This window comes from Sorex araneus, chromosome 1 (assembly GCF_027595985.1).
Source record: "Sorex araneus isolate mSorAra2 chromosome 1, mSorAra2.pri, whole genome shotgun sequence".
Lineage (NCBI taxonomy): Eukaryota > Metazoa > Chordata > Mammalia > Eulipotyphla > Soricidae > Sorex > Sorex araneus.
Window position 1 is genome coordinate 436,827,298 of NC_073302.1, and position 27,054 is coordinate 436,854,351.

Here is a 27,054-nt window from a genome sequence, read left to right on the forward strand (position 1 = left end):
GCGCAGAGCCAGGAGTCAGTGCTAAGCACTGCTGGGTGTGGTCCAGAAAAGAAAAAGGGGGAAAAAAACTCACTTTACAAAACCAAATGGGGTGCAGGGACATGGCTCCAGTGGTGAAGCACCGGCCTCGCCTGACCAACAGGGAGTTCAATCCTCAGCACTGCATCACGAGGGGACCCCCAGCGAGCCAAGATAAAAGCAAAGAAACCACACGCATAAACAGAAAAGAGCGTTAAACCACAGACAAAACACTGCGGAGGTGACAGGGGCCGAACCCAGGGCCAAACCCGTACAAAAACATGTGCTCTAGCTCGCTGCAGAGATGCCTCCGGACCCTGTGCCAGGCCGATTCCACCAGGTGCCCAGACAGGAGCAGGTGTCGTCCCTCCACCTGCCCCCGATGGATCCCGGTGGTCGCAAACCTCCAGGACCCAGTGAAAGACCCAGGTCCACAGGACCAGTGAGTGACTGCCAACTCCGGCCAGGCTGCTCCTTCCCATCTCGCCGCCCCTGCAGGGTCCTGGCTGTCACGCCCACAACAGCCTCCAGGTGCCGTTTAAGGGAGTTAGCCGCCATGATCCAGAGACTCACAAAGGAATCTCAGAACTGAGCAGCTTGCTGCAGACTTCTCTGGACCCTAATTGTTTAAAATTTTAGAATTCCAGGAGCTTGCAGTCATGCAACTTCTCATGCCATACACAACAAACAATACAAAATAAATTATGTAACATCTGCCTGTGGGGCAGGCTTGCGAGATGGTGGGGAAAAAACGAAATACTGGTGGTGGGATTGGTGCTGAAGTATTGAATGTAATCAATTATTGTGAACAACTTTATGAAGATAATTTTTTTTTCTTTTTGGTCACATCCGGAGATGCACAGGGGTTACTCCTGGCTCTGCACTCAGGAATCACCCTTGGCAGTGCTCAAGGGACCGTATGGGATGCTGGGACTCGAACCCGGGTCAGCCGTGTGCAAGGCAAACACCCTACCCGCTGTGCTACTGCTCCAGCCCTGATAATTTTTTTTTTTAAATGTGTTCTACAGGATGACCACTCAATACCCCTATTGCAAACCACAACACCCAAAAGGAAAGAGAGATATCAGGGGCTGGAGAGATAGCACAGTGGGTAGGGCGTTTGCCTTGCACGTGGCCGACCCGGGTTCAAATCCCAGCATCCCATATGGTCCCCTGAGCATGGCCAGGGGTAATTCCTGAGTGCAGAGCCAGGAGTAACCCCTGTGCATCGCCAGGTGTGACCCAAAAAGCAAAAAAAAAAAAAAAAAAGAGAGAGAGAGATATCAAATTGGAATGCCCCACCACAGAGTGGGGTGGGGGATGGAATTGGAGGGGTGGGAAAGATACTGGGTTCATTGGTGGTGGAAAATGGACACTGGTGGAGGGATGGGCTCTCAAACATTGCATGAGGGAAAAACAAGCACGAAAATGTATGAATCTGTAACTGTACCCTCACTGTGACTCACTAATTAAAAAATAAATAAATTTAAATAATAAAAAAAAAATGTGTTCTACCCAGAGCTCTGTCCTGGCCCTCACAGAATATTTTTTGAGCTCAGACTCATCTGACATTTCCTGGTCCTAAAGAAGGCTCCCCCAAATTAATCTCAGAAGAGATCACAAGCTGCATAGAAGCCTCCACACCAGGCTGAGTCATCTGGGGCACCCGGGAGTGAGGTAGGTGAGTCCCCCCCACCTACCCCAACAGAGCCCAGGCAGCTGAAGACCTCCAGAACCCAATCACGGCCAATCTCCACAGGCTCAGGACAATGAATGAATCTGCTGAAAAGCCCAGGTATGGGCGTTTTGTGACCAAAATCTGCAGGCTCTCAAGGAGTCAGGGATGGGTGCCCTCCCTCATCTCCCTGTTCTCCCGGGAGCCTGGCAGTCACACTCATGAACAGCCTTTGGTGCCATAAAAGCTCATTAACGATCATGATCCAGAGACTCATAAATAAATCGCAGAAGAGAGCCACAAGCTGCAGAGATACCCCCTGACCCCAAAGTCACCATCCAGTTAAAATTTTATCTCCAGGGGCTGGAGTGATAGCACAGTGGGTAGGGGGTTTCCCTTGCACGCTGCTGACCCAAGTTCGATTCCCAGCATCCCATATGGTCTCCCAAGCACGGCCAGGAGTAATTCCTGAGTGCATGAGCCAGGAATAACCCCTGTACATCGCTGGATGTGACCCAAGAAGAAAAAAAAAATTTATCTCCAGCTGTATCATCCTATTTAAAAGTTAGAAATTCCTGGAATTTGCGGCCACAACATCTTATACTCTACACCACTGATGTACCAAGAGTAGCACACCACATGTGATGGAGTGTAAAGAAGAAAGCAACTGATCTCATCCCAACCAAAATAAATAAACACACACACACACAAGCACACAAAGGCTCAACCATAACATGTTAGTAATCTCATATAAAGGGCTTAATGGCTCCAGGGTAAAATACAACAATCTTCACACACTTGGATCATTTTTAGCTAATTATTCATAACAAGCAATACAAAATAAGTTATTTAGGACCTGCTTTTGGGGTGGTGGTGGGATTGGTATTGGAATACTGAATGTAATAAATGATTGTGAACAATTTCCAAAAAAGTTAAATTAAAAGAGAAAAAAAGAAGGCTTTCCCGCTCTCGGTCAGGAAGTCACCACAAGAAGATGCTCGAGGGGAAACAACCACGAGGTCAGCAGCACACAAGGGACAGGCACAGTGTCCAGCCACTGCACTCCCAACCACCACCAGAGTCCCAGTAGCAACTGCACTCATTACTGTACCCTCATCCGTCACTGCACCCCAGCCTCCACTGTACTGCACTCGTCACTGCACCGCCAGCCACCACTGTACTCGTCACTGCACTCCCGGCCACCGCCATATTCGTCACTGCACTCTCAGCCTCCACTGGACTGCACGTCACTGCACTCCCAGCTACCGTCAACCTTGTCACTGCACTCCCAGCTACTGTCATCCTTGTCACTGCACTCCTGGCTACCATCATCCTTGTCATTGCACTCCCAGTTACCGTCATCCCTGTCACTGCACTCCTGGCCACCACCATCCTCATCACTGCACTCCCGGCCGCCGCAATACTCGTCACTGTACACCCAGCCTCCACTGTACTGTACTCGTCACTGCACTCCCAGCCTCCACTGTACTGTACTCGTCACTGCACCACCAGCCACCACTATACTCATCACTGCACTCTCAGCTACCACCATCCTCGTCACTGCACTCCCAGCCACTGCCATCCTCTTCACTGCACTCCCAGCCACTGCCATCCTCGTCACTGCACTCCCGGCTACCACCATCCTCGTCACTGCACTCCCAGCTGCCACTGTGCTCGTCACTGCACTCCCAGGCCTGGGCCTCAGCGGAGACAAAACCTGCCCTTTCAGGGGCAGAGAAAGCCACGAACACTGCGCTCTGCCCTCCCTGACGGCAGGAAACACGAAGCTATCAGGCTAATTCCGAACTGGCCCCGACAGAACTCGCCCTAGCTCCTCGGCCACGGGGCCTGCCGAAGCCAGAACAAGCAAAGCTATCGGGCCAGGACGGCGCTCGGTAAACAGAGAGCCGGGCACAAAGTCCCCGCGTGAGGGACAGGTGGCTCTCCTTAAAGGGGCCGTGGCCGGGCTGACGCACACGGGCCTTCCTGCGGGAGGCAGAGACGCCTAACTGCTCTCCCGGCGCCCCGGACAGGGGACCCTCCCTCGGGCCGGCAGAGCCAGCAGGAGCGCCGCTGGGGAGGCTGTGGGCAGAGCCGGGACAGAGCTGCCCCTGCACGTGTGCAGCTTTGGCTCAACCAAGCGCTTTGGTCCAAGCGAGAGCAGCGAGTGGCCGCACGCCCCGTCCACCGGAGACCCTCCAACGCAGCCCGCTTACCTCGACGGGCAGTGCCACGGACGTGGACGCGTTGGCGGCGGTGGGCGCCCACTGCTTGGAGATACTGACTTTGACGTTGCTGAAGGTCTTCCTCGAGGCGTGGAGCAGGGAGTAGCTGCCGGAGAGAGAGACGAGGGCCGGTGAGCGACAGGGGCCGGCCGCGCAGGCGCCAACCTCGGAACCCAGGGGCGGGCGCCCGGGCAGGTCACACTGAGGGGTGCTCCGAGCTTCCTCCTGGCTCTGTGCTCAGGAGTGGCCCCTGGCAGTGCTCATTTGATGCTTTCTGGGTTTCCCTGCACCGCCCCCACCAAAGAAAAAAAAAAAAAAGAGTCCTGCTTTAGGGTTCACACCAGCCCTGTCTCGGACCCTAAGGGGTAGTGAGAGACCACGTCCGCTCCCAGCCTGTGGGGCCACCTCTACACCCTCACGGCCCACCCCGTGTCCCTCAGCTCCTCCACACGGAGAGACATCTCCCTGGTCCTGGCCTTCTTTCTGGGAGGGCGGAGGTGGGGGCTCCGCTAAACAGCGCACAGAAGCTCCAGGGGCCCCACCAGAAATCTCAGCTCGAGGCCAGAGCGACAGCACAGCGGGGAGGGCATTTGCCTTACATGCAGCCAAACCAGGTTCAATTCCCAGCATCCCATATGGTCCCCCAAGCACCGCCCGGAGTCATTCCTGAGCAGAGCCAAGAGTATCGCTGGGTGTGACTCAAAAAGGAAAATAAATAAATAAAACAAATCTCAGCTCACTGGACCCGCGATTCAGTGCCCGAGCTTGGGGATGCAATACTGCTTAGGCCCTGTGGCATAAGGGGTACCCGGGCCACCCCAGGGTGCTGGGGGGGGCCTAAGACTGCACCCCACGATGCGAGGCTTGGAGAACCACCTAGTGCTGGGAATGAAGCCCAGGTCAGGTGCGCCCCCTGACTGCTGAACTACAGCTGTCCACCCGTGGTTCCTGTCTTCAAAAACTGTCACCATGGGGCCAGAGGAGAGGACAGCGGGGAGGGCACTTGCCTGGCACCCACAGAGCCTGACTCGGATCCCAACACACTTGGTCTCCGGAGCACCGCCAGGAGTCACTCCTGAGTGGGGTGACGCCTGAGCACTGCCAGGTGTGGTCCCCCTAAAAGGGGGGGAAGCGGGCAAGAGCAGTAATATAGTGGGTAAGGTATTTGCCTTGGGGGTGGTCAACCCACTCTCGATCCTTGGCATCCCATACGTCCCCCAAGCATGGCCAGGAATGACCCCTGGGTGCAGAGCCAGGAGTAAGCCTTGAGCACTGTTGGATGTACCCACGCCCCCCCCCCAAAAAAAAAAAGAGAGAAAGAAATCATCAGGACAGCTGAGTGAGTGATGTCCACACAAGAGCCAGGGGTATGCCAGCCCCAGACGGCTGGAGAGAGGCCCAGATGGACGGACCCCCCACTGCTAGCACACAGGGCACCCCAGGCACCCTGGGTGGGGTGCCGCCCACCCACCAACGCAGACTCCAGCAGAGCTGGAAGCCCAGCGCTGAGAAACACGTGGCAGCTCCTGAAGGGCCAGTGATGGGAGGAACCAGAGTTCGGTCCTTGTCACGGGGTCATGACCCAGGAAGGGCAACGGGGGCCGCTCCTGGCCTGACCCAGCTGGAATCCAACACCCTCAGTTTACATCCAGACACAAGGTTCAGCGCGTCCCCAGGCCTAGGTCTTCATAAAGGAGCAGACTGGAAGGGGAGCGCTTCAGCCCTAGGCTGTGCTGGGGGGAGCCCCAGGCTCCGTGCGGGGGTGCTGCCTGTAGCCCCACGGATGTCTCGGGGCACCCCAGGTCCCCATTCCCACCCGGCTCCCAGCGGGACACCCAGGCTCTCTGCAGGCTGCAAATGACAAACTGGTATCCGAGCCCCCGCGCCCTCAGGGCTAGGGAGGTGGGTCAGCGGCAGAGTGGGCACCCAGGGAGCGGGACCGCTCCCCCACCCAGGTCAGGAGCACACGTCACAGCGCAGAGGGTGGGGCTTTCGCCTTGCATGCGTCCAGCCTGGGTTGGGTACCTGGCACCCATATGGTCCCACCACCAGGAGCAACTCCTGAGCCTCACGGGGAGCCTCAAAACCCGAAAAATAAATCCCAAAAAACCCTACACAGCCCAGGCCCCACCCCCACACACACACAGCCACAGCCACGTACACAGACACACACACAGAGCCACAGTCACACACGGCCACATACACAAACACACAGACACAGACAGGCACCACAGGCACATATGGACACACACAGACACACAGACAGGCACACACAGGCACATACAGACACACACAGACACACACACACACAGAGCCACAGTCTCACATACACACAGCCACATACACAGACACACACACAGAGCCACAGTCACACACACAGCCACATACACAAACACACAGACACACACAGACAGGCACACACAGGCACATACAGACACACACAGACACACACACACACAGAGCCACAGTCTCACATACACACACAGCCACATACATAGATACACATACAGACAGACACACAGACACACACAGAGCCACAGTCACACACACAGCCACATACACAAACACACAGACACACACAGACAGGCACACACAGGCACATACAGACACACACAGACACACACACACACAGAGCCACAGTCTCACATACACAGACACACACGCAGACAGACACACAGACACACACAGCCACAGCCACACAGCCACAGCCACACACACAGAGACATACACACAGACACACACAGAGCCATAGTCACACACATAGCCACATACACAAACACACAGACAGGCACACATAGGCACATACAGACACACAGATACACACAGACAGACACACACACAGGCACATACGGACACACACAGACACAAACAGACACACACACACACACACACGTGCACACAGCGTGAAGCCCCAGGGCGGGGGCAGCAGAGACCTGAAGAAGGTGAGCAGGAAGACGACCACGTGGTGGTGGCTGAGGCGGGAGGGGGCGGCGCCCCGGGGGACCAGGCGAGGCCAGGCCATGCTGCCCCCTACGGTCCTGCTGCGGCCTCACGTCCAGAGCACGAACCAGTCACGTCATTTCCTCCTGCAAAGACAGACACAGGATCTCCGTGACCCGGCAGCGGGCAGATTATCTCCCCAATTCAGCCACAGAGAGTGCCTTGGAAACAAGCAAACAGAAACGCTGGGAAGGGGGCTGGAGCAATAGCACAGCGGGGAGGGCGTTTGCCTTGCATGCAGCCGACCCGGGTTCGATTCCCAGCATCCCATATGGTCCCCTGAGCACCGCCAGGGGTTAATTCCTGAGTGCAGAGCCAGAAGTGACCCCTGTGCATTGCCGGGTGTGACCCAAAAAGAAAAAGAAAAAAAAAAAAACAGAGGGGCCGGAGCGATAGCACAGCGGGTAGGGCGTTTGCCTTGCACGCGGCATCCCATATGGTCCCCCAAGCACCGCCAGGAGTAATTCCTGAGTGCAAAGCCAGGAGTAACCCCTGAGCATAGCTGGGTGTGACCCAAAAAGCAAAAAAAAAAAAAAAAACAGAAATGCTGGGAACCGAGATGAGCACCTACTAGAAAGGACTCGAGTGGAAATTAGAAGAAAATCACAAATCCTGACAGAATGAGCAGGTGGGGCCAAAACAGGGCTCGCAACCAGGGTTCAATCCCCGGCATCCGAACGGTCCCAAGTCTAGCCAAAAGTGATCCCTAGGCACGGGGCCAGGAGTAAGCCCTGAGCACCCAGGCCGTGGCCCCCCAAAAAAATCAAACACAAAAGCCTCACCCCAGCGGAGACACCGGAGCAGGCCGGATTCCGAGACAAAGTAGCGAGGGGCCAAGAGTGGGCGTGGCACTGGCCCGCCCTGGGCAGCCGCCCCCTCTCTACTGGCTGCTCCCTGAGCCGAGCGGCTGGGACATGTCCCTGGTCACGATGCCACCCTCATGGTGCCAAGCCCCAGCCCAGATGGCCGGAGAGAGGAGGAGAGGCCCCTGCCCGCCCCCCCAGGAGGCTCCAAACCCCAGGCTGTCGGGGTTCCTGTCCAGCTGCCGCCACAGCCCAGCTCAAACACACCACCGTTGGTCCACGCTTCAAAAACTCTTTAGCTTTTGTACCGAACACAGCCGCGCCACGGGCCCATCAGGGGCTGGCAGGGGGGCGCAGGGCTGGCACACGGCACCCCCAGGGTCCCCCGGCACCGCCGGGAGTGGCTCCTGGGTGCAGTCAGGAGTCAGCCCTGAGCTGATATCACCGGGTGTGGGCTCCTCCCCTTCCCCCCAAAGGAAAAGGGCCATAAATTCTCTCTCACCAGGTAAAATCATTCCCTGAGGACCCGCTCCAGCACTAGCAGCTGTGGGCCGGGCAGACAGTGACGCTGATCGCTTTACACGATGGCCAAACTGCCGAAGACCATCTGGACCTACCTCATTCCTAAGTGAACCGCCTTTTCCACTGCTATGGTGACGGGGCGGAAAAAGGCCTATTAATAAAGGACTCTGGGAGGAGAGGGGGGTGGTCAGAGCGGGTAGGGCCCTTGTGGCTGGCCTGGGTCCGATCCCTGGCACCCCATGTAGTCCCCCCTCCCCCACCCCACGACGAGCACCATCAGGAGTGATTCCTGAGTGCAGAGCCAGGGGTAAGCCCTGAGCATCGCCGGGTGTGGCCCCAAAACTATAAAGTAAAGGACCAGGGCTGGAGCAACAGCACAGCAGGGAGGGCATCTGCCTTGCACATGGCAACCCGGGTTCGATCTCCGGTTGGTGATCGAACCGTATGGTCCCCCGAGCACCGCCAGGAGTAATTCCTGAGTGCAGAGCCAGGAGTAACCCCTGAGCATGGCTGAGTGTGACCCAAAAAGCAAAAGAAAATTTATAAAGAAAGAAAGAAAGAAAGAAAGAAAGAAAGAAAGAAAGAAAGAAAGAAAGAAAGAAAGAAAGAAAGAAAGAAAGAAAGAATAAAGGACCCTGGGATAATCATTTTAAACTTTCGTCCTTTGTTGGCAGAAAGCTGCTTAGAGGCCTGAGTCACGTAATTATAATAATTAATACCACCCCCTGGCGAGTCTCTCCCTCCGTCTCAGCGGGGGGCGCCCAGGCAGCTGTTGCTGAGTCTGACTCTCAAGCACGCCCCACTTTTGGAAGCACACCCCACTTTCTCCCCGCTTTAAATTTAGACTGAATGTGCCTTAACATTTTTTTCAAGTGTACGGAAACGCTGCGTGAGAAAACCAGAATTCAGCTGAGGGATCAGAACTCCGGGCAGCACCTCACTCGGACTGTCCCCGTGCAGGTCCCAACAAAGCTGCCATCCGAGAGCAGAAACGGCAAGAGCCAGAGCAAGTTCAGGGAAAACATGGCTGGGCGTGACCTTTGAGCCCAGAACCAGAGGACCCCAGGCACCACCAAGGAAGGTCCACAAGCCCCCCAAACAAACACTGTTTTTCCTTTTGTAGGTTTTCGGACAATACCAGAGTGCTCAGGGATCACTCCTGGCAGGCTAGGGGGACCATACGGGTGCCGGGAATCAAACCTGGGCTGGCCGCGTGCCAAGGCAAGCGCCCTCCCCGCTGGACTGTCACTCCACTCCGCCACCCCACGCCCGTATCGCATTCTACTCAGAATCCACCCAAACCAAAGTGGGTGAGGGGAGATGCTGTTTCGGGGGCTGTGGACGGAGCCTGGCGCGGGGGGCCGTCCCCACCCGGCCCCCTCGGCCACTAACACGCTCAAAGCTGCACAAGGACCCTGGTCACCAACCCCAGCCACTACGGTGCCCCAGGGACACCGCTGCCACCACACCTGGAGCCCAAGGTGGGTCAGCAGCCAGCAGTGGTTGTCACCCGGAACCCTGCCACCCCCTCCAGCCCCTTCTTGGCCCCTCTCGGCCTCTCTCGGCCCGTCTGCCGCGCCCCCGGCTCCTCAGACTGGAGTTCGCCCGGCTCGCTCAGCGGCCTCTGGCCTCCTTCCTGGCACCCGGAGCCGAGTGTGGCCAGGGGAAATCACACAGGCGGGCTGGTTTCCTTGTTCGACTCCGACCACAAACCCCAGAGGGCTAGCAACACAGCCCAGCGGCCCTGCCCACTTCCCCAAGCTCTGCTTTCCCAACCTCGAAGGCAGCGCGGGCACACTCGCCAGTCTCCAGGGCCATCTCTGCCCCACCCCTCGAACCCGCACACCTGGCCCTCCCCAGGGCGCGCTCCCTCTCCCGCTCTCCCCTCGGCTAGTCCCACACCGCCTACGTCTAACTCTGACCCAGACCCTCCGGGGTGCCCCCAGGCTACCCCTTCACGCATCCTTCATTGCCCTCTCCGCCTCCCCCAGGTGCCCCCTTTACCCGGTGTGTGCCACCTCCCCGCCCCCGCCAGCTGCCCGGGAGAGCTGGCTCAGTGCTCCCCCTCCTGCACTCAGCGTCCACTTCCTGCCCGTTCTTCCCCAGGGATACACATGCAATCCCTCCCAGATCCCCTATCCTGAGACCACCGACTCCCAGATCCCGCCACCCCAGTCCACAGCCCCCCAGCCTCTGCGGGCTCCCTCTATAGCGACCCTCACCCCACACTGGGCAGAAACACCGCCATGACACAGGCCGGGCCTGGGCTCCAGAGCCCGCGTGCCCACCCCACGGCCCCCGCCCATGGCCCCCTGGCAGTATCAGGGGTCCAAGGGTGAGAGGGGGCACAGCCTGGGCACTGCCCGGCGATGCTGGGTCTTCATTTGTCTTTCCATTACTGATTTCCAAAGGGAACCCGGAGGCCAAAGGCCCTCCCTGCCCAGCCCGCCACTGACCAGCTCCTCTCACCGCTGCACTCGGACCCTGTCCAGGCATTCCCTGTTGCCTCCCCACCCCCCCAGCTCACAAGGCCAGGGGGGCGCATTTCCTGTTGACTGACTCCCAGCCCACCTGCACCCCCCAGCCCTGCACTAACCCCTTCCACCACTGCCTGAAAAGCTTTCTGCTCTCCTCCTGCTCCTGCGCAGAGCTTGTGGCGTTGGCTCCTGCCCTGCCCCGCCCTGCCCTGCCCATGGTGACCACCTCGACCCCACCGCTCCTGCCCTTCAGCACTGCCCACACGTTCACTGCAAGCTCCATCCAAACAGTGGGCGGGGCCGGCTACAACGCCCAAAGCAGGGCCGGAGAGACAGTACAATGGGAGGGCGCTTGCCTCGCACGCCGCACAACCGGGTTCAATCCCCGGCACCCCACATGCACCCCCCACACATACCAGCCTACCAGGAGTGAGCCCCGAGTGCAGAGCCAAAGGAAGCCCTGAGCCCGCCCCCCCCCCCCCCTTCGGGGCTCTGCCCTAAAAACAAACTCGTCCAAGGACAGGAGGACGCAGGAGCCTGAGTCCAACCTCCAGCACGGTGTGGTCCCGGCGTGCCCCGAAAAATACAAAAACGGGGGCCAAAGGTCAGAGTCCAGAGGTGGAAGGGCTGACCCCCACCCAGGAAAAGCCCAGAGCGGTGCTCACCTGAGCCCTGCGCCCCACTGGCGGCCGAGCCCAGCAGGCGCGGGGAGGAACAGATGGAGAATTCCCAAGGCAGCCATCCCCCGGGACTCGGGCCCTGCCAGGCCCACAGCTGGGGCACTCTGGACTCTGACCCAGGAAGCTGAGTTCGAAAGGAGCCCCCTGAGGAGGTGAAGGGGCATTCAAAGCCAGACCCGGGCCTGCACTGTGGGCACAGGGGAGGCTCAAAGAGAAGCTGTAATTAGAAACCTCCCACTCAGACATACCAGTCTGCAGGGCATCCCTGCCCTCTGTTAAAAGGGGCTGGAACCGGACTGGCAGTTCGAACCAGCAGCCCCAGTACCCAGTAAGTGCTTTGGTTTGGGGCACTCCAAGCACTTCACCCGTGGTTCCCATTCTCTCTCCAGCTCTTTGGTTACTTTTTAATCCCACACGGTCCCACCCAATGCCCTTTACCTGTACCACATAAATCCCTCCATTCACTGAAGCAGTTTCATGACCACAGATGACAGTACCTAGCACTTATCTGCGAAAGGTACTCATGCAGGCTTCCACCAGGCCACATTCCAATCCCACTTGTTCTGGAAAGATTCTTAAGACAACTTGACTAAAAAAAAAAAAAAAATGGGGTGGTCGTGGGGGGAAACATCTTTGAGCCGGCTGTGCTCAGGGATCACTCCTGGTAGGGCTCAGGGAACCATATGCGGTGCCCAGGGTCGAACCCAGGTTGGAAATTACTCCTTTTCAAGATTAAAACTCCTTTCCTGGGGCTGGAGCGATAGAACAGCCGGTAGGGTGTTTGCTTTGCATGAAATGGACCTGGGTTCAATTCCCAGCATCCCATATGGTCCCCTGAGCACCGCCAGGAGTAATTCCTGAGTGCAGAGCCAGGAGTAACCCCTGTGCATCGCCAGGTGTGACCCAAAAAGCGAAAGAAAAAAAAAAAAAGAAAACTCCTTTCCTGGGGCCAGAGAGATCGGGCAGCAAGTAGAGCGTGTTTGCCTTGCATGTGCCTGAGTTCGAGCCCCAGAATACCATATGGCATGAACTGATCCTTGAGCAGAGCCCAGAGTAACCCCTGAGCTTTGCTGAGTGTGGCCAAGAAGCAAAAAAAAAAAGGGCAAAAAAGAGAAACCCTTTCCTAACTGAACAAAGAACTTTCCTTTCCTGGCTAGACAAAGAACATTCAAGTGAAGGGTCACTGCTGGGACATTTCATTGAACACAGATGAACAGGGGCGATTCAGAGCAACCAGGCGCCAAGGAGACCTTTACCAAAGCTGCATTTCAGGATCAAATTTCCTGTGGCAGAAACTAGACCTCGAAAGATGTAAAGAAAAGCATCTGGCGCCACGTGTGAGCCACAAATGGCGTTTAAGATCAAGTGGAAATTCCCCACCCCACCCTCTCTTGGAGCCTCAGTTTCCTCCGTGGAGGCTGAAAGGAGATCGCCTGGAAGGTTCTTAGCACAGAACCTGGCCCGAGACTCAGCCACAAACCTGCCGTCGGAAGGCAGCAAGATGATTTAAACACTGAAAACCACTCAGCTCTCGCTCGCTCGCCTGCCCCGTCGGGGTCTTCTTTCCAAAAAGATTTCAGAGTTCCGAGTTCCTGGGGCATCATCGCATCTCAGCGCGCCTCCAGCCCCCCACAGCCCCCTACTCCTTACCTTCTACCAAAGAGTGCCCAGACCGCATTCCACAAGGACCACCGCAGGGATGATAAAGCCGCTCGCCCACACCCCTGACCGGACTCATGCCCCACACCCTGACCGGACTCATGCCCGTTTCAAAAGGCAAGAAAGAGTTGGTCCCAGACCCGAGCGACGGACAGTTACTGCGGGGAAGTAAGTGCTCGCTTTGCACGCGCCCGACCCGGGTTCGATCCCCGGCATCCCCTATGGTCCCCAGGGCCGTGCCAGGAGTGACTCCAGAGCGCAGCAGAGCCAGGGGTAAGACCCGAGCACCGCCAGGGCTGGCCCGAATCCAACGCCCCCACCCCGCCCCCTCAAAATAAAGTTCTTCCACGAAGCCCCCTTCTCCCCCCGCCCCCCGTGCACGCTTTGCCGCCCTGCAAAGATCGCGGCACTGAGCAAGGCCGCGGCTCGCAGACGGGCCGCGCCCAGGCCGCCGGCGCCCCCCTGCCCGCTGGCCAAGCTGCGGGGCCCCGGGGCCGCGCGGCCACACCCACCGCGCATCCCCACGCCGCGCTCGCGGGGCTCGGGAAGGGGGTCCCCGGGGAGCCCCCCCCCCGCCCGAACCCCCGCACGGGGCGCGGCGCTCCCGTCCCGCCCAGCCCGGCCCGCGCACCCGAGAGGCGCCGGAACCGCAGCGTCCCGCCGGCCCGCGCTGCTCTCCGGGAGGTGCTCGCTCCGCGCGCCGCTGCTCGCCGCCCCCGCCGCCACCTCAGCCCCGGGCCGCGGCCAGGGTTTCCGGGCGTCACGTGACCGCCCCGCCCAGGGCACGATGGGAGTTGTAGTCCGGCGGCGCGGTCGCACCTGTGCTCCCGGACTCTGGTGCAGGAAGTGGGGAGCGGGGAGGGGGAAGGGAGAGGATGGGGGGGAGGCGCGGGGGCCTTGCAGCTGGGAGCCAGGACGTCCCTGAGCCTGGAGGCTGGGCGGGTTGACTCCGCCTACGGGTGTTAGTTGGAGAAAGGGGGTGAGGGAGGAATCATCCGGGGAGAACTGCCTTGAAGATCATCTTTTCTCAAGAAAAAAAAAAAAAGCCCCTTTTCAGCCGGAGGTAGAGCTTACCGGGTGTGGCCCAAAAGAACAAAACCCAAAATCCTTCATTCTGCCCTTTGTTTTTTTGTTTGTTTGTTTTTGCTTTTTGGGTGACACCTGGCGATACACAAGGGTTATTCCTGGCTCTGCACTCAGGAATGACTCCTGGCAGTGCTGGGGGACCATATGGGATGCTGGGAATCGAACCCGGGTGGGCGGCGTGGAAGGCAAACGCTATCGCTCCAGCCCCTTATTCTGCTCTTTGTTGCTTGTTCTGTGGCCACTCCCAGCAGTGGCCGGCGTGGGACCGGGAATCACTACCCCCAGCTCAGTCCTGGGGGTCGCTTCTGGCAGCCAGCGCCAAGGATGGACCCTAGGGGTTCAAAGCCTGTGAACCACAAACCACGTGCTCCAGCCCTGCTTTACCTCCCATTGGTCATGCATTAGAGGCACTGCCCTGTACATGACAAAGACAGAAAGGAATGTCTCCCTCTAGGGCCAGCAGACAAAGCCCAGGAGAAGTTGCTTCAAGACAAACCACCTCTAGTGCTCCAGTGTAAAGATCAAAGATCCGCAAGACCCCCTGTCACACACAGTTCTCCCCCAACTTCCCTCACTTTATCTGGGTCAGTGGGGATATCACCTGGGTTGACTTGTCCAGCTAAGAAACAAGCTTTTCATAACTTGAGGATGAAAATTCGTTTTGCAGACTGAAATGCACCAGCACACCTGCAGAAACTAGGTTTTCCAGCAGGAAGAGAAAGACCAGCTTCTAGAGCCTAGGGCATTCTTCTCCCTCCTTACTTGTGTTTCAAAAAGCAACCCCCAGGATTTGAAGGGATCATTGTTGCTGATGTCAGGCTGGAGAGGGGTTATTTAGCCTCCAGTTCTTGCATGATAGCACAGCAAGGAGGGCGTTCGCCTTGCACGTGGCCGACCCTGGTTCGATTCCCAGCATCCCATATGGTCCCCTGAGTACCACCAGGGTTAATTCCTGAGTACAGAGCCAGGAGTGATCCCTGTGCATCGATGGGTGTGACCCAAAAAGCAAAAAAAAACAAGCAATACATGAGGGGCTGGATCGATAGTACAGTGGGTAGGGCATTTGCCTTGCATGCAGCTGACCCGGGTTCGATTCCCAACATCACATATGGTCCCCCAAGCACCGCCAGGAGTAATTCCTTAGTGCAAAGCCAGGAGTAACCCCTGAGCATCGTCAGGTATGACTCAAAAAGAAAGAAAAAAAAAAGTAATACATGATAATGGTAAAAAGTAATATAAGCAGCTTGGCAAAAGACCAAGAATTTTTCTCTTTCCAATTTTGGCGAAGCTCAGGGTTACTACTCACTCTGCACCCAGGAATTACTCCTTCTGGGGACCACCTGGGATGCCAGGGGCCGAACCCGGACCATCTGCATGCAAGACAGGTGTCCTACCCACACACCATCTTCCCAGCCCCTCTGCCCTTCGAAAGAATGAAGGCTCTTGGGGCCAAAGCGATAGCACAGCGGGTAGGTTGTTTTGATGTCGGTGGGCCCCACGGGTGACTTACATGAAACGGGGAGGAGAAAGACGGTCACTTTCTCTCCAACCGCCTCAAACACCCGGGACCCAGGGTTACTGGGTTCTTGTCTCGCTCGCGGAAAAGAATTTCAGGAGTAGACAAGCCCTGAAGTAACAGATTTTATTCAGAGGTTTCTGAGGGAAGGAGGAAGGGATAAGTGGGAGAGAAAATAGTAAGAATAACGCGCTCAAGAGAGAACGCAGGCTTCTCCAAGGGTGGAGAGAGCTCTACACACATCCTAGCACTGGACACGAAAGTATGAGAGTACACATCTCAAGGGGGGAGATGCGGGCGACACATGTGCTCGGCCACATGGCACAAGCAGCACATGTGCTCAGGCAGCATATGCGCGCACTTCCTTTGTTCAAGGTGGCCTTTATAGGGTTTCTCCAACCTGCCCCCACGTGGGGGCTTCTTTCCAGGTAAAAGTTCGTTGCTAAGGTTACCAGGGAGGTTGGGAGTGGTGATGGCCTTCTTTGGGGAACCTCCTGGGGAGGGGTCTATTATCCTCAGGGTCTGCTGAAGGTCTTATCAGGTCCGTTTCCTGTATCCACAGGGTGGGTCAGTCTCAGGATTCTCCTCCCCAGAGACTTTGATAATCTAAGTTTCATTGCCAGGGGCCTTTCCCTATCTACTATCTACCTGCCTACATCATATTGTCTTTACACGCGGCTGACCCGGTTCGATTCCCAACATCATATATGGTCCCCTGAGCACCGCCAGGGGTAATTCCTGAGTGCAGAGCCAGGAGTGACCCCGGTGCATCGCTGGGTATGACCCAAAAAGCTAAAAAAAAAAAAAAATGAAGGCTCTTGGGCTCTTGAAATACATACCAAATCCCAATTCTGAAAGGAAGACTAATTGTGAGTCACTGAAAGTGGTTTAGGGACTTGTTGATTTTTTTTTTAATTGAATCACCGTGAGTTGCTATTACAAAACTTTTATGTTTGAATTTCAGTCGTATGGTTATTTAGACCCATCGACTTTGCATTACATTTAGACCCTGGGTTTGCATTACAGTCTGTGATTTTTATTTTCCTGTGTGACCTTGGGCAAGTTCACTCAGCTCTGAACACCAGCTCCATTCGCTCGTGTGTTTGGCATGCCAACAGTCACTGGTAACCAATGTTCACTACATGGAATTTAATGATATCAGAAAATCCAGGTGTCCCCAGACATGTATAGACATTATTCATATGTGATTTCGGGATCCCCATCCAAAACCACTACTGTTAAAAAAAAAAATTGTGTTTGTAGGGGGCAGGAGCAATAGCACAGCAGGTAGGGTGTTTGCCTTACACAGCCAATTCGGGTTTGATTCCCAGAATACCATAAGGTCCCCAGAGCACCTCCAGGAGTAATCCTGAGTGCAGAGCCAGGAGTAACCCCTGTGCAGCGCTGGGCGTGACCCAAAAAGAAAGGAAAAAAATTGTGTTTGGAGAAAATAGTACAGCAGGTTGGGTGGCTCGCCTTGTGCACAGCCGACCTGGGTTCAACCCAGGCTCCATATATGGTCCCCGGGGCCCTACCAGGAGTGATCCCTGAGCACAGTCAAGAGTAAGCCCTGAACACCACTGGATGTGGCTCCAAAATAAACACAATCATGTTAAAACTAACTAAATTCCAATCACTGCTAATAAAGCAACCCCAGAAGTCACCAGTATGGGCCGAGCAATAGCAGAGTGGGTAGGGTTGCCCGGCACACGGCCTCGCCGGGTTCAGTCCCAACAACCCACATGGTCCCCAGCACTGTCCCAAGCAATTTGAGTGCAGAGCCGGAAGTAAGCCCTGAGCATCACCAGGTGTGACCCCTCCTTCCACCCCCCAAAAAACAACCTATCTACTCACCAGCAAGGCAGAGCCTGGCAAGCTACCCATGGCATATCCGATATGCCAAAAACAGTAACAAATCTCACAATGGAGATGTTACTGGTGCCCGCTGGAGCAAATAGATGAGCAGCGGGATAACAGTGATATCAGTGATAGAGTGATACAGGACTCTTGAAATAGTAGAGTATCAAGCATTTGGATGACCCTAGTTCAAGTACCAACCATCACCTGAGCACAGAGCCAGGAGTAACCACTGGGCAACCACCAGAAGGAAAGGAAGGAGGGAAGGAAGGAAGGAAGGAAAGAAGGAAGGAAGGAAGGAAGGAAGGAAGGAAGGAAGGAAGGAAGGAAGGAAGGAAGGAAGGAAGGAAGGAAGGAAGAGAAGAAGGGAAGAAGGAAGGGAGACGGGAAAGAGGGAGAGAGAAAGCAAGAGAGAAAGAAAACAAGAAAGAAAAGAAAGAAGGAAAGAAAGAAAAAAGAAAGAAAGAGAGAGAGAAAGAGAAAGAAAGAAAGAAAAGAAAGAAAGAAGAAAGAAAGAAAGAAAGAAAGAAAGAAAGAAAGAAAGAAAGAAAGAAAGAAAGAAAGAAAGAAAGAAAGAAAGAAAGAAAGAAAGAAAGAAAGAAAGAAAGAAAGAAAGAAAGAGAAAGACAGGGTGGGAGATGGAGAAAACGCTTCCCCACCTCCACCCACATTCCCAAACTGTTCTCTCACCCACCCTGCCCTCCGTGAGGGGCTCAGAGAGGAAGAGCTATTGCAACAGTTGCCATTTGTCTCCACCCCTCCCCCCCAAGCGCTGCCAGGTAGGGCTGGGTGAAGCGTCTGGCTTGTTCTTTCCAGACACTGTTATCAGGAGCCAACACTGGACTCTCGGACTCCCTGTGATCGCCCCTCCATCCTGTGGGCCGGGTCTGCCTGAGCGTTTCTCTCGGGCAGGAAGGGGGAATGGGGCCAGCGGGCAGTGCTCAGGAGCACTCCCAGAGGGGCTCAGACCCAGGCCTCCTACAGCCCTCAGCCCACGGGGCCATCCCTGACTCAGACATCGCGTTATTGTTATTTGGAGGAGTGTTGTGGGTTGGTTTGTTTGTTTCTAACCTGACAGTGCTCAGGGGCTACTCCTGACTGAGACTCCTGGCAGTGCCCCACGTGGCAGCGGGCACCCACTGCAGGTGGACAACAGGCCAGGCAAGCGCCTGTCCCAGGTGCTCTCTGCTTCCCAGTTGGCTGTCCCGTCAGAGCCCCTCGGTTTCTCAAGCCCAGACCCCACTGCAGGGCCCCTGCCCGGGCGCCGTCCCCACGCGGGGACGAGGGGGAGGAGCCTGGGCGCTCCCGGCCGATGCTGGAGTCTGGCCTTTGGCTGGGTGACAGCGTGGCCCGCGGGAAGCCGAGTGCGTCTCACCTGCGCCTGTCCCCAACGGCTGCCCGGGGCCCGGGCCTTCCTTTCTCTTTCTTGGGCGCGACGGTCCCCGGGGCGCAGGACTGCAGTTCCCGCCGCGGCGCGAGGCGGGAGGAGGAAGGGGCGCGGGCCGAGCGCGGGAGCCGCACCTGGCGGCTGAGGGCAGGTGAGCGCACAGGTGTGGCCGGCGGGGGGTGGGGGGTGGGGGGTGCTGTGGCCGGGGTGGGGGCGCCTTCCTCTCAGCAGGACAGTGTCGGGGGCGGCTGGAGATTGTCCTGGGGGCCAGGGGTGACGCCTGGGAGTCAGATTTCAGCTCAGGTGTCCGGGACCAGGTCCCGGAAGTGAAAGGGCTTTTCTTTCATTGGAAAAGTCAGAGGAGGGCGAAGTGGGTGCCATCGGTGGGCCATATGGCCGGGGTCCGCTCACTCTGTCCCTCCCAAGTCTCTAAGCGGGAGGTGGGAAACAAGGAACCCAACCAGGGCGCCTGCCCGGGGGAGCAGCAGAAGGCGGCAGGGACGGGCCCTGCCCAGAATATCTGCTGGGCTGTCATGTGGAAGGGCTCTGGCCGGTCTCCTGGACACAGAGGCTCAGGGCAGCAGGTGGAGACCCCGGGGGGCCAAGGGCACCCCAGCAGCCACACCTGAGCGCCCAGAGTGAGGCAGTGACTGCAGGGCTCACAGAGCAGAGCAGAGGGGTTGTGTGCATGTGTGTGTGTGTGTGTGTGTGTGTGTGTGTAGGGGCCGGTGAGCTAGCCTAGTAGGTAAAGCACTTTCCTTGCATGTAGCCACCCCATTTTGATCCTCAGCATCACACATATCCCCTGATAACAGCCAGGAGTGATCCCTGAGCACAACCAGGTGCTGTGACACCCAGACTTCCCCCTCAAAAGTACAGTAAGTAAAGTGTGGGGTGTGTGTGTGTGTGTGTGTGTGTGTGTGTGTGTGTGTGTGTGTGTGTGTGTGTGTGTGTAGATATAAATATATATTAGATAACGGACTCCAGCAATATAGATACATATTTGGGTTTTGGGCGATACCTTGCCATGCTCGGGGATCACTCCTGGCGGTGCTCGGGATGGAACTGGGGTTGGCCAATTGCAAGGCAAACAGCCTCCCCGCTGGACTGTGCCATCCTTTATCTTTTCTTCGGTTCGGGACTCTACCCAGCAGTGCTGCTAGAGGTGTCAGGGAACCATGTGGTGCCAGGGACGGAGCCCGGGCCTCCTGCACGCAAAGCCTGAGCTCAGCCCTTTGACTATCTCTGACCCATGCCTGACAATATATATATATATATATATATATATATATATGTATACATATATGTTTTAAGATATCTCCTTTATTTGTTTATTTATTGCTGTTTGGGTCACAACCTGTGATGCTCAGGGGTTACTCCTGGCTCTGCCCTCAGGAATGACCCCTGGCAGTGCTGGGGGGATCCTATGAGATGCTGGGGATCGAACCCGGATCAGCCACGTGCTAGGCAAATGCCCTCCCTACTGTACTTTCCCTCTGGCCCCCGCACCTGACCATCTTGCCCCCGCACTGGCTGCTGGGAGCCCGGGCATCCCGTCTCCCCACACCACTCTGGGGGTGCACGGGAGCGAGACGTGAGTCCGCTGATGAAAGGCAGGTGCACAATGGTGGGGTCTCCTGTGATACCCCACTTCGCGGGCACACGCGGTCTCCCTGACTAGGGTTTCCATCCCAGCATCATCTCAGTGCTGACCGTGCACAGGGCCACGCAGAGGACGGCGGGGAAAGCTTTGAGTCTGGCTCCCACTCAACACGCAAGTGGGTCCCCCGAGGGCAGGCGTGCTGACGGTCACAGGGGCTTCTCCTGGTGACTCAGCGGGTCTCTCCTTTTCTCCTGAACTCAGAGCCAGCGAGCAGAGCCATGCAGTTCCCCGGGCTCGGCAGGGCCGTGGACGAGAACTTCGACTTCCTGTTCAAGGTCATTCTCATCGGGGACTCCAACGTGGGCAAGACGTGTGTGGTGCAGCACTTCACCTCCGGGGTCTACAGCGAGGCACAGCAGAACACCATCGGCGTGGACTTCACCGTGCGCTCCCTGGACATCGACGGCAAGAAAGTGAAGGTTGGGGGGCTGGGCTGGGGTTTCCTCAAGGAGATACGAGAGTCAGGAAGGAGTGGGGTAAAGAGAGAACAGGAACCTCTTACAGTGTCTCCCCCCACCCCCAAGTCCTGAGGGTGTTTAAAATCAAAGCCTCGGGATGGGGCAAAGCATGAAAGAAACCATCCCTCCATGTCACCATGTAAAGGGCAGGTGTGTCCACTTCTCTATGGCTACCGGAAGGTCAAATTCCTGCACACGCAGATACCGTGAACAAAGTGCACAGAACTAGTCGCACACATGGGACTTGGCAAGTGACCGTTTTGTCTTCTTTGTTCTCCTTTCGCTTGTTTGGTTTTGGTTTTGGTCATGCCAGGCAATGCTTGGGGATCCCTCCTGGCAGGGTCCAGGGTCTGCATGCACCGTCAGGGATCAAACGAGTCCAAATCTCAGCACTGTCAGGAATAAGCTCTTGAGCACAGAGCCAGGAGTAAACCAGGAGCAGAGCTGAGTGTGTGAACAAAATAACACAATCTTAGAGCCAGAGGGATAGCGTTACCCGCTTCTCTGAGCACATCTGGTTTGTTTTTTTTCTTTTGCTTCTTGGATCACACCTAGCAATGCACAGGGGTGACTCCTGGCTCTGCACTCAGGAATCAGCCACCCCTGGCGGTGCTCAGGAGACCATACAGGATGCTGGGAATCAAACCCAGGCCGGCCGCCTGCAAGGCAAACGGCCTACCCCCTGTACTACTGCCCCAGCCACTTCTCTGAGCACATCTGGGAGCAACTTCGAGCACCCAGCTAGGACAATCCCTAAATTCACTGGGTGTGGCCCCAAAATAAAAAGATTAAAACCCAGGGTTCTTCCGTTGGAGACCCCGAAGCCTGGGCATACCTCCTAGTGTCCAGGGAGGAACAAGAAAATAAAAAAACCAGATCCCTGAGCCGATATTCTAGAAAGGAGGCCCAGAGAGCTGCCTTCTTTCTCTCTCTTTCTTTCTTTCTTTCTTTCTTTCTTTCTTTCTTTCTTTCTTTCTTTCTTTCTTTCTTTCTTTCTTTCTCTCTCTCTCTCTCTCTTTCTTTCTTTCTTTCTTTCTTTCTTTCTTTCTTTTGGAGCCACACTGCCAATACTCGGGGGTGGCTCCTGGCTCCACTCAGGAATCCCCCTGGCAGGGCTCGGGGACCATGGGGGCTGCCGGGGGTTGAACCTGTATCAGCCACGTGCAAGGCACCGCCTTCCTGCTGTACCATCTCTCTGACCCTGAAACTGCCTTTTATTTTCGATTTTTTGATCCACTCCCAGTGGTGCTCAGGAATCACTCTTGGAGGGGTTCTGGGGCCTCCATGGGGTGTCGGGAATCGAACCCCGGATTGGCTAGGAGGAGCAGGCAAGCACCCTCCCTGCAGTTCTGTAACTCCAGGAAACTGTGGGGGTATTTTGTTTGTTTTGTGTTTTTGCTTTTTGGGTCACACCCGGCTATGCTCAGGGGTTACTCCTGGCTCTGCATTCAGGAATTACCCCTGGCGGTGCTCAGGGGACCATATGAGATGCTGGGAATCGAACCCGGGTCGGCCGCGTGCAAGGCAAACGCCCTACCCGCTGTGCTTATAGCTCCAGCCCCGGAAACTGTGTTTTTCAGAGTTGAGGGAGCTGTGCCCGTCAGGTGGGCCGCCCCGGACTCCTCTTCTCCCGCCCCCTCCAGATGCAGGTGTGGGACACGGCGGGCCAGGAGCGCTTCCGGACCATCACGCAGAGCTACTACCGCAGCGCGCATGCGGCCATCATCGCCTACGACATCACGCGGCGCTCCTCCTTCGAGTCTGTTCCGCACTGGATTGACGAGGTGAAGAAGTACGGAGCCGCCAACCTGGTCATCATGCTGATGGGTCAGTACGGGGGTCTCGATGCTTCGGGCAACCTCGCCAGCCCCCTGCTGGGGCTCAGCTCTCCGGGACATGGGGCGCGTGTGCCTTGGCCAGGAGGCAGCTGGACCGGGCGAGTCCGAACCTGGCCCCTGCCAAGGCCTTGAGTTTGATCCCCAGAGCACTGCGGGGTGCATGCCTGGTGCCCCCCCCCACACACACACACACACACACGGCAAAGGAACACGCAGGGCTGAGGCTGGAAGGGAGATCAGTGGTAGAGTCCAGGCCGAGAATGGATCAGACGCTAGTTTGACCCCTGGGCCTGAGAGGGATCCTGCCCCCAGCCCAGAAACACAGCAGTAGACAGCACCTCAGGACAGGTCTGGCCCAGGAAGTAGCATCAGAGTCACTGTCCCGCGGGGCATGAGGCATGGAGTGTGAATTTGTTAAGGAAAAAAAGCTCTGTAGGCTGGAGATAGTATGAGAAGTAAATCGTGGGCTGGAGCAATAGTACATCGGGTAGGGTGTTTGCCTTGCAAGCAGCCAACCTGGGTTCGATTCCCAGCATCCCATATGGTCCCCCAGGCACCGCCAGGAGTAATTTCTGAGTGCTAAATCAGGAGTAACCCCTGAGCATTGCTGGGTGTGACCCAAAAAAAAAAAAAAAAGAAGAAGAAGTAAAGCCCTGGCCTTGCCTGAGGCCGACCAGGTCCCATCCCTGCACCACTTGGTTCCCAAAAACACCAGCAACACACCCCAGGAGCCCCGGGACAAAGCAGGGCGCGCCCTGAGCATTGCCTCCTGTGGGTTCAATCACTGCCCCCTCCACACACACACGAAAGGACCCCTGGCCAGCCCCAAGAAGGGGTTCAGGAGCAGAGAGGCAGCAGCGGGGTCAGCCCAGACACTCTCGGCTGCGGCGTCATCTGGCAAAGTGCCAGCCCTTTCCGGCCACTCCTGTCGCTTCAGTTGTGCGAGCAGAGCTTCCTTCTCCTCCTCGGGGCTCGGCTCTCTGCCACGGGGCTGCTTCCTCTGTCGGCTCTTCCTGCCCCGCTGCCCCGCAGGGTCCGAGGGCCAGAGGCGTCCCCTGCGCTGAGCAGAGCCCAGGACCACTCAGACTCCTCGTGTGAAGGAATCCAGAGGGCAGGGCCTTGGGCTAGCAGCTGCCCACCCCACAGAGGCTTCCCCGAGCACTGCCAGGGGGCACTCCTGAGCACAGAGCCAAATCCCACCCCACCCCCCACACACAATAAAATGATTTAATGAGGGCAGGAGAGATCCCTCTGCTGTGACTCTGGGTTCAAACCTGAACACTGCCAGGTGAGGCCCCCCTGCAAAAATCAACATTTAATGAGAAAATGAGCACTTAATCATGGCACATCAGGCGTGCTCAGGAGGGCAGAGTCATAGCATAGTGGGGAGGGCACTTGATGTCACAGCTGACCTGGGTGCGATCCCCAGCACCACATATGTTCTCTAAGCCCCACCAGGAGTGCTCCCTGAGCACAGAACCAGGACTAAGCCCTGAGTGTCACCAGGTGTCATCCAAACTTCCTATCCCCCCACCCCGAAAAGGAGTCGGATTTGAATGTGCTGCAAGGCCTTCCTTGCGGCTGTGTCTGGCACACCAAGGCTGCTGCTGGGGTGGGGGCTGTGCCCAGGAGCAGACCTGCCTTTGCCTGCTGCACTCTGGAAGATTCTCTCCAGCCACATGGCACTTGCCAGTTTGACTGACCCCAGTCATAGTTCATCCCCTTCCCGTCCCTGTCAGCCCCTTATGGCCACCAGGGGGCGCCCCTGCACGCGGCTGCAGTACTCAGGTGTCGCGTCCTGAGCCTTGCAGGAGTCTTGCCCCTTGGTTGGGCCACACTCCTGACTCCAGTGCTCCTTGGGTGGTGGGGCTCACTAGCGGCTGCACCCTGTAATGGCCGCGTCCACACACCTGGCTGCGTGCAGCTGGATTCCAGGGGATGCCAGAGACACGCCCGTGTGCGGGATGGAGTGTGGCCAGCAGAAGGGGTGAGCCGCACAACTGGCCTGGGAAGGAGGAGGAAGGACGGAGGACTGGCTCTGTCCCAGTCCACGGGGCCAGACCTGACGGAGTGGGAGCAGAGGTGAGAGACGTACTGCAGGGTTAAGGCCCTTGCCTTGCCTTGCTCGTGCCCTGGCTTGATCCCTGGCACCACACCAGGAGTGGACCCTAAACAGTGTCACAGTAAGCCCTGAGCACTGTCGAACATGCCCCCAACCCCCTATTTGCACTTATTATGTAAATATTTTTTTTTTCCTTCTGTCCCTCCCGGAGAGCCAGGCAAGCTACGGAGAGTATCCCGCCCACACGGCAGATCCTGGCAACATCCCTGTAGCGTATTCCATATGCCAAAAACAGTAACAAGTCTCACATTGAGACGTTACTGGAGCCCGCTTGAGCAAGTCTACGAACAACGGGGCTACAGTGATACATATACAAACCTCTACATGTGTACACACATCTACATGCATACTCACATATATGCCCATGCTTATACACATTCCAGCACACACACACACACACACAGGCATGCAAGTGTGGCTGGTGGGCTCTGAGTCATGTCTGTGGGTCATGTCAGGGGTGATTTCCTGGTTTTGATCTCGTGCCTTAGCTAGAGGTGGCCCACGGGGGACTGGGTGGTTCCCAGGATCTGTGTATTTGCAACTTCCTGCAAATGGATCCTGGTTTCCATTCAACTGTTGTCAAGTTCTTCCTGGGAGGGGAGTGAAGGGGGAGCTGGGAGACAGAGGTGGGCTACAAGGCCCCTCAGGGGACAGCAATGAAAACCAGGTGGAGGAACCGGCCCCGCCTGCTTTCACTGTCAACACAGGCAAGAAATCCTCCGTCCCTGGGAGCTTCTCTTTGGATGCCGCCTCGAGACATCCTAGTCCCCCTGCGGGATGGGGGTGCAGAGCTGGACGCCCCCCTCGGCCAGCCCCCTCGGTCCTGGGCTCTCTGGGGAACTGGGCCTGTTCCGAGAGTGCTGAGATGGGGTCACAGACACTGTCAGTGCGGAGGGGATGCGCATCTGCGCAGTTTACTGTCTAGATTCCCGACTGGGAAAAACATCCTAGGGCTCAGACAAAGCACAGGGCCAGGACACAGATGTCGCATGCAGCTGACCCACATCCGGTCCCCAAGCACTGCCGGGAGTGATCCCTGAGCACAGAGCCAGGAGTCAGCCCTGAGCACCACCAGGTCTTCAGAGCAGAGACCTGTCGTACCACTAAAACACGCACCTCTGGGCTGGCTCTCCACGCCCGTGTTCTCGAGCACAGATGTCGCTGGCCTGTCCCCACTGTGGACAAGCCCGTGTTCTCTCTTGAACACACACGTCTCCCACCGAGTTCCAGTAAAATCTTTCTTCATCATGAAAGCAGAGACGAGAACACGCCCCTCTGGCCGACCCTGAGTTGGCAGTGTCAGAAGATGGGCTCGACAGCGCCCCCTTTCGTGCTACCCACGAAGGTGTTTGAGTTTCGTGTGCCAGGGGGAATGTCCTTGTACTGTAGTGAGGGGATGTCGCTCCTGGCTGGGGGCTGGGGGAGTGGCACTGTCCCTGCTGGACGCTTGCACACACCTGCTCCTGTGTTGCTGCACCAGGTCTGAGGGCGGAGCTGCTGGACCAAGCTCGGCTCAGGGGTCCAACTCCAGCCTTGTGCTTGGAAGGCCGGAGTGCCACGGCCCCATCTGAAATGCAATCCTCAAAGTCTGTTTAGAAAAACCAAACTGGAATAAGCGGTTCACCGGCTCCCAACTTCTCCCTCCCTCCCTCCCAGGGACCAAGTCTGACCTGTGGGAGAAGCGGCAGGTGCTGTTCGAGGAAGCCTGCGCAATGGCGGAGAAGCACAGCCTCTTGGCGGCGCTCGAGACCTCGGCCAAGGAGTCCAGGAACATCAACGAGGTCTTCCAGTTCATGGCCAAGGCGCTGATCTCCCGCAACAGCCAGCCCATGTGTGGCGACAGCGCCCCGAGCAGCCTCCCCCAGTCCACAACCATCGTGCTGGCCCCCAGCCCCCAGGGTGAGAGCGACCAGAGCCAGTGCACCTGCTGAGCGCGCTCTGGGACCTGCCGAGTACCCGTGTCTGTAGCGTCTCAGTGTCTGCAGATTACCCAGTCTGTAGAGTACCCAGGGTCTGCAGAGTACTTCGATGTTTGCTGAGGGCCTCGGTGTCTGCAGAGTACCCCAGT

At 56.9% G+C, this 27,054-nt stretch overlaps 2 protein-coding genes across 3 annotated transcripts in view; one reads left to right on the forward strand and one right to left on the reverse strand.

Annotated features, from left to right (window-relative positions):
• Positions 1-13,816, reverse strand: part of SLC37A3 (solute carrier family 37 member 3) — a 33,718-nt gene extending 19,902 nt beyond the window's left edge. Inside the window, exons 1-3 of one of the 2 annotated variants that reach the window (XM_055121211.1) lie at positions 13,691-13,816; positions 6,852-7,004; positions 3,910-4,024 (exon numbers count right to left, since the gene is read on the reverse strand). In XM_055121211.1, coding sequence (XP_054977186.1) covers positions 3,910-4,024; positions 6,852-6,940 — 204 coding nt within the window. In that variant the 5' untranslated portion in view covers positions 6,941-7,004; positions 13,691-13,816. Of the gene's footprint in view, positions 1-3,909; positions 4,025-6,851; positions 7,005-13,050; positions 13,259-13,690 lie in introns of those variants that run through there. The other variant, XM_055121217.1, reaches the window with a different exon arrangement.
• Positions 13,817-20,786: 6,970 nt separating this feature from the next.
• Positions 20,787-26,917, forward strand: LOC129402515 (ras-related protein Rab-19-like). Its single transcript, XM_055129404.1, has 3 exons — positions 20,787-20,987; positions 22,670-22,853; positions 26,643-26,917. Exons 1-3 carry the CDS (start codon positions 20,787-20,789, stop codon positions 26,915-26,917), a joined length of 660 nt encoding a protein of 219 aa, XP_054985379.1.
• Positions 26,918-27,054: the final 137 nt, after the last annotated feature.

Coding starts and splice junctions, on each gene's coding strand:
- LOC129402515 (XM_055129404.1), top strand. CDS start 20,787: ATGCAGTTCCCCGGGCTCGGCAGGGCCGTGGACGAGAACTTCGACTTC. Junction 20,988..22,669: donor TCGACGGCAAGAAAGTGAAG/GTTGGGGGGCTG, acceptor CGCCCCCTCCAG/ATGCAGGTGTGGGACACGGC. Junction 22,854..26,642: donor CCTGGTCATCATGCTGATGG/GTCAGTACGGGG, acceptor CCTCCCTCCCAG/GGACCAAGTCTGACCTGTGG.